The sequence below is a fragment of the Herpailurus yagouaroundi genome, unplaced genomic scaffold (assembly GCF_014898765.1).
Source record: "Herpailurus yagouaroundi ecotype Mexico unplaced genomic scaffold, PumYag 141, whole genome shotgun sequence".
Classification (NCBI taxonomy): domain Eukaryota; kingdom Metazoa; phylum Chordata; class Mammalia; order Carnivora; family Felidae; genus Herpailurus; species Herpailurus yagouaroundi.
Genome location: NW_024412396.1, coordinates 1,046,218 through 1,052,698, shown reverse-complemented (window position 1 = coordinate 1,052,698; position 6,481 = coordinate 1,046,218). Strand labels below are relative to the sequence as shown.

The 6,481-nt window shown below is 52.9% G+C and overlaps 2 protein-coding genes across 2 annotated transcripts in view; one reads left to right on the top strand and one right to left on the bottom strand.

Annotated features, from left to right (window-relative positions):
• The first annotated feature begins 218 nt into the window (after positions 1 to 218).
• The window catches only part of ZNF219 (zinc finger protein 219), a 14,091-nt gene continuing 7,828 nt past the window's right edge, over positions 219 to 6,481 (top strand). The window contains exon 1 of the mRNA XM_040476556.1: positions 219 to 345. The gene's annotated coding sequence lies outside the window, so the exon portion shown is untranslated. The remainder of the gene's footprint in view (positions 346 to 6,481) is intronic.
• On the bottom strand, positions 1,137 to 3,717 carry TMEM253 (transmembrane protein 253). Its single transcript, XM_040476559.1, has 7 exons — positions 3,668 to 3,717; positions 3,405 to 3,548; positions 2,945 to 3,055; positions 2,796 to 2,852; positions 2,369 to 2,479; positions 2,104 to 2,250; positions 1,137 to 1,741 (listed from the first exon to the last, which is right to left on the bottom strand). The coding sequence occupies exons 2-7, from the start codon at positions 3,510 to 3,512 to the stop codon at positions 1,661 to 1,663; spliced, it is 615 nt and encodes a 204-aa protein (XP_040332493.1). The 5' UTR covers positions 3,513 to 3,548; positions 3,668 to 3,717; the 3' UTR covers positions 1,137 to 1,660.

The window sequence follows — 6,481 nt, the reverse complement described above, 5'->3', positions numbered from 1 at the left end:
AGCTCTGCATTATTGTGGCGGTTAGACTGGGAGGAGAAGGGGGAGGCCCAGATCTTGTTTTCTCCATTCAAGAGCCTAATTCCAGAACTGTCTCCACCCACTAGTACTCACACAACCTTGTCATAGGGCGACTATCACCACTCCCAAGGTGTCACAAACAGGAGCTCTGCCGCTGGCACCACTGCAATGTCAGGGCAAGGCAGCCAGGCTGCGCTCTTTCCTCACTGATGCCTGGGCTTGACTAAGTTCGGAGAAGCAGCATTCTCTAGGGAAAGAAGCCTTCTCAAGTGGGAACAAAAATGAGTGTGAGGCGCACACCCATCCTGGGCACTATGTGAATTTGGGGTGAGTTCTCTTAGTACTCCAGCTGTGCTCAATTTCTAGTTTCTCTAGCGGCTGGTGCTACTGGGTCTCCCAGTTTTCCTGGGCTTTTCTCAAGCCCACTTGAGCTTGTCATCTTTGCACACGTGCAAAGGTCATAAACTGTGGGGGTTGAGCCCAACCAGAGCTTCAGCAACCGGACGCAGCCGGGATCAAAGGTCGGCGGGGCTGCGAGAGGCTGAGCCTGCGCAGTCCCGCTCCCGCCTTGGAGAGAAAGGGTGGCAGCAACGCGGGCTCGCTACACCGGCGTGCTCCCAAGAGGCGGGAAAATTTTAGCTCGGGTCGCCGCGTCCTTTCCTCTTCTTGCCCCGTCCACCCGTCTGCCCCACGCGCCTGTCCTCGTCCGGCACCGGGGCCCGAAGGGAGGGGGACGAGAAGGGCCTTGGGCTTCTGACTCATCATCTCCAAACCCTTTCTCGCGCGCGCTCCAAGTCTCAGGACTCTGGATTTGGGTTCTATGGGAGGGGGCGCGGCGCCAGCATTTGGGGCACGCAGCTTTGCCGAGGGCCAGCTCCCAGCCCCAGCTCGTCCCCGAAGCTGCCAGAGGGAGGGCTGTGGACCCACAGTCAGCTCTCAGTTGCCGTGATTGGGGCCGCGGCGCCCCCGCGCAGGATAACCCGCCCGGCTCCTCCCTGCACCCAGGGCCAGTGGTCGCGTCCGAGGAAACTCTCGGCTAGGCCCCGACTTACAGCGCCTCGCGTCACTCAGCAGATGCACAGCGCCCCCATCCCGGAGGGAAGGCTCTTTATTTCCCATCAGGCCAGGGGCAGAGGGGCATCCTGGGACTCGTAGTCTTTGTTAGAGTAGAAGGGACAGGGATCGAAAGAGAAAACTAAAGCCCCCGTGGATTGACTTCCAAGAGTGGGCGCATACGGGAACCCGGGCTTGGAGTATGGGATTGTGAAATGTGGAAAGAAGAGAAATAAGTGAGATGAGACAGATGCGAAGCTGTATGGGGAGGCTGTGGGTAAGGAGGGGAAGGATGGAAGGGAGAAGTGGGTACAGCTGAAAGTTGGCTTAAGGATGTCCTGCAGGCGGGCAGCTTTTCAGGCTAGTGAGGTGAGGGAATACTCTGGTTTAGGTATAGCTTCTCCTAGCGAGGAAGGGAAGAGAAAGGGGCCGAGTCCGAATGAAATTGAAGGCACTCCACTGGACTTCATGTAGGTCTCAGAGGACTGACTCCATCTAGCTTCTGAGTTCTGTGGAGTGGGGACAAGAGGGTCTGGAAACTGCTCCTGACGGGTAGCAGAGCAGGACTTCTCTGCCTCCCCTCGCCAGCTCACTCATTTGTTCCATTTGCTGTGCTAGCCACCGTGGGGCCATTCTCCAAATCAGCAACTTCCTCCAACTCAGAGAGACCCTAAAAGCCAGATAGGTGTGAGGGGAGCAAACTGTAGGGGTGAGAAAGGGGGGAATCCCAGACAGAAACAACTTCCTCCTGTTCTTCCATTTTTTCTTGTTCCAATAGTCCTTCCTTTTAGGCAGCTTCCTAATGCTGTCCCACATTTCTAGTCCCAGGCATTTAGATGCCCAGCTCCCTCTTACCCACCACTATGAGAGAAACGTCTAAAACCAGAAAACCAGTTTCTGGCTACAACTCCTTCTCCCTCTCCACCTCCCACCAACCCCATGGTTTTCCCTTAAGTGCCACTGACCACAATAGCCAGTGAAAAAATCAGCTGCTAGCTAACTGCTCCATACTGTCCTCCAAGCCCTGAATACCTCCTGCAGCTCCTGGTAGTGCAGACTCTGGGTCCGGCAGCATCCTGGCTTCCTCTGGCTCAGCAGGAATAGGGAGTGTGCTGAGAGGAGCACTCCCCCTAAGGTGAAGGTCTCAGCGCTGAGCTCCACCACCAGCAAGCCAGCCAGCTGCAGGTAGACAGGGCTGAGAATGCTACAGGGGACCCAGCACCTGTTTGCTCTTGCCCCTTTCCCTCTCCATCTCCTCTTGCCTCCTCATCCTCCCACCTTCTTTATTCACCCATACCTGGGAGGGGGCAGTTGGGGCAGGCCCCAAGGCTGTCTTCATCACCTCGACCACCACCACGATGAAGCCCAAGATCAGATTGAAGATGTTGAGTATCATCATGGCCTGCACCTGCCAGTGAGCCAGCTCAGCTCTGCCCAGCCTAGGGGACTCATTGCAATCCCAAGCCCCACCTACAGCCTAGCCCCAAAACAAAACTCAGCTCCTATTCCTCCACCTCCAAACAGGGCCATCAGCCCTCTAACTTTCTTGCTTTCTCTCCTTTTAGGCCAGTCAGGGGCAGAGAGCTGACAGGATTAGTTAACATCTATCCACTTCCTGGGCCGAGTCCTGCGTGTGTGTGTGAGTGTGTGTGTGTGTGTGTGTGTGTGTGTGTTTGGTGGGGGGCAGTGTTGGAGAACAGTGCTGTATTCTCTTCCCCTCTCACCTTCCAGAGGCGGGGTGATCTGCGCAGCTCAAGGGTAACCATCCCAGTGAGGAGACCCTGAATGTTGAGAAAGGCAAATGTTGAGCTCTGCCCCGTTAGGGAGGGGCTTCCAGGATCTTCCTTCCACCCTTCCTTGTGGTGGGTCTTACCAAAGCCCCAGGCACAAGTGGCAGCGCCGTGGCCATGTGACAAGCAGAATTCAGGCAGGCAACAGAGACAGCAAAGGGCATCACAGCCACAGCCAGCCATAGCTGGCTCACCTGGAGGCCAGACACAGGGGAGTTGAAGGGGATCCAGAAATCAGCAATTGGGAGGAATGCATGTTGGCAGAAAGTAGTCAACCAAGGACAAGTAAAGGAATGGGATATTATTTAATATTTTCTGCCTCCTGTCCAATTTTAGTTACTTACCTATGTGTTTTCCCCACATGATGGAAGCTAGTTAGAGATTAAGGGTCCTGCTTCATTGTTCTATGCCTTCTCCACCCTCCTCCCACTCAGAGCCTAGCACAGTTTCAGGCACATGGTGGGTGCTCCCTAAACATGAACGGAATTGAATTGGGATACAAGTGGGCATGCTGAAGCTTGGGGTGGGGCAGCCTGGCCTCACCGCCAGCACCAAGAGGTGCCCACTCTGCCTGTGCCTTGCCCAGTGCTGTAGCTTTTCCAGACGAACACTGGGTCTCTCCTGTTCCCGCTGAGCAGCTCTCTCCTCCATGGCTCCCTTGACCACTGGAGTTCAGTGCTTCCTAGGCTGGGAGAAATGCATTATGGCACCTAGCAGGAGATAGCACATGCAGCAATATCTCTTTGAGCTGTCCCTCTGCCCGCTTCCAATATCCAGGGAGTTGAGCCTCAGGGCCTCACACCTACCTAGTCTGAAGGAGCTACTCCAAGGAGATGGGGCCCAGCCTGGCCTGGAGCTCCTAGCAGGGTCTGGTAGCTTAGAGCAGACAATAAACTTGTGCTGGCAGAGACAGGCTGTCAGGGCTGGGTGTGGTGGGGCAAAGGTCCTCATGAAGGCCTAAGGATCCAGGGAGTGGCCATGGGCAAACCCAGCCTCAGTTCATTCCACAAGGCAATTCATTCCTGCCTTGCTCTGTCCTTTCCTGTTGCCCCCCTCTCTGCCCATCCTGAGTCTTCTGATTATTCACCTCATCCCCATGGACACTACCACCCTGGGCCTCAGTTTCCCCACATTTCCATCTAATCTTTCTCCTCCCCTTGTTTGGTTTTTGTTTGTTTGTTTGTTTGTTTGTTTGCTTCCTCTTCAAATTACCGGCTGTTTCTAGGGAAATCCCATATTACTGTCTAGTTTGGTCCCCTGTCATTACCACTTGCAGATTTGTCTCAAGACCAGGCAAGGTTTAATTCCCCTGCCTTCCTGTCTCTCACTTTCTGGACAGTTTGTCCTCTCTCCTTCCTTTCTTGAAGGATTTACTTTGGAATGGATACTAAGTAGATGGGGATCCCTACTTATAGTGGGGATTGTTTCTCACTCAGTGTTAATTTGCAGCTAGATATGTATAAAAGATTGTCCCTAAATGGTCAGTTTTGGGAAGGACATCAATGAATATTTTTTAAGTTAATTTTAAAATTTATTTATTTATTTTGAGAGAGAAAGTGTGCACAAGTGTGAGTGCAAGCCGAGGAGGGCAGAGAGAGAGAGGGAGGGAGAGAATCCCAAGCAGGCTCCATGCTGTCAGAGTGGAGCCCAATGTGGGGCTCGATACCATGACCTTGGGATCATGACCTGAGCCAGAACCAAGAGTTGGACACTCAACGGACTGAGCCACCCAGGCACCCCTACTGATGAATATTTTTGAGAGACAGAAGTTGCCTTGCAGTCAGGTGCCTGGACTAGAATCTCAGCTCTGTCACTCCCAGCTGTGTGAACTTGGATACACTATTCTACCTATTTGAACCTCACTTTGTTCAACCTGAATGATAAAAAGGGGGCTAATGATATGGCTATGAGAGGTTGTTGACTCGTGGAGGGTACTTAATAACCATTAGTGGTGTGACGAGGTCACACTGATGTGCCTGATGCCTGTATACTAAAAGCTTATTCAGAAGCTAAGTTGGGGGGGGCATTTATTTCTACAGTGAGAAGCAGAACCAGCTAGCCCCAAATATATACTCTATGGAGCAAAAATAGGAAAGACACATCTTGGTGCAGAGCCTGAGATCTGAAGAAAACCGAACCTATGTTCAAATCCCAGATCTACCAGGGTGACCTTGGGCAAATTACTTAATGTTTCCTTATCTATAAAGGGAAGTTAATAATACTGATCTCAATACAATACTCAAGGGGTTGCCTTGAGTATTAAAAGAAAATGCAACGAACTAGCTCAGCCCAGTACCTGGCACATAAGTGCTCAACAATTGTTAGTGGCTATTATCACTATTATTACTGATGGTAGAAGACTGGGCAGAAGACTCCTGGGAGTTAGTACCAAGAGGCAGGGTCCTGGATGGCAAGCGGTCCTTTGAAAGCCACTTCTGTCCTGCTTAGTGCTGGTCCAACACTCATTGGAGCATTGTGTCCACTTTTCTTTCCTGTGGAGTGGGAATCACACTTAAAGGGATTTGGAGAAGTTGTGTGTCTACTCCCTCTTCAGTCCCCATGTGCATTAATTCTATTTAGTGGCAATGGCCTTACAGAATTTGAAATGTTAGGCTTGCTCTGATGATCCCCGAGCTGGTAGGCCAGTGGAAAGAGACGCTTCAGCTTCATTCTCCTTACCTGTATATGCAGACTGATTATATTTCAGAGTGTTATTGTAAGGATTCTACACTATTAAATATGTAAACAGGCATTCGGTAAATACTGATAAAATCTGAGTGTACTATTTACAAATTTGTAGCCCCCGTCTAGATTACAGTCTGCTCATGGGAGGGTATCACAACCCCCCTCATATGTTCATCCCCCACAGTGCTGAGCATAGTGCCTGGCACTTAGTAAGCAATCAGTAAATATTTGTTGTATTGAAGAGCCATTAAAGTGACTTAAGGAGTGGAAAAGAGAATTCAAGAGGAAGGAGCAGGAATTGTTTATCAAGAACAGAAAGGACCGAAGAGTAACTTTAATAATGTTTCTTATACGGCAGACATTAACTATCTCTATAATCGCCCCTCCTCCTCCTCCCCAAAAAGAGAGACAGAAATTGTAAGGGAGAGGCTTTGAGATAAAACCCCAGGAAGAACTTCCCGAGTCTGTGCATGTTGGGGCAGAAAGAGCGGCAGAGCCAACTCCTTCCCTGGTATGTCCGGGTTTAGGGTGGGAGGGGCAGTCCGGCTTGGAGGCTGGGGGAAGGACGAGATGACCTTTCAAAATCTCTTCCAGTCTCCCGTTGGAATCTTCTGTGCGTCCCACCCCCGCTCACTCCCTCCCTCCCTCCGACAGCGCCCCCAGTCTCCAAACTGCCCGCACCCCGCCCCTGGCGGCCGCCTCTCGCGGCTCCCGGGGTCCCCAGCTCCCTGTCCCCGGAGCCAGAGCCCCGCTCCAGCTCCCGCGCGGCTCCCAGCCCCGCCGCGCCGCCCCCCGCATGCTAATGGCCGGGCCGCCTCCCGCCGCACACAATGCGGGCCAGGGCCGGGGGCGGGGGACCGGGGAGGGGGCGGGGGCCGGGCCGGGGGCGGGGGGGCCGGGGCCCGGCGCATCTCCCCCGGCCCCACGTAACGCTG

Bases quoted from the DNA above. Each gene is read 5' to 3' on its own strand.
- TMEM253 (XM_040476559.1), bottom strand. From the start codon at position 3,512: ATGGAGGAGAGAGCTGCTCAGCGGGAACAGGAGAGACCCAGTGTTCGT. The intron at 2,480-2,795 runs GTGAGAGGGGAA...GCTCACTGGCAG, and splicing joins GATCACCCCGCCTCTGGAAG to GTGCAGGCCATGATGATACT. The intron at 1,742-2,103 runs GTATTCAGGGCT...TCTGGCTTTTAG, and splicing joins ACTACCAGGAGCTGCAGGAG to GGTCTCTCTGAGTTGGAGGA.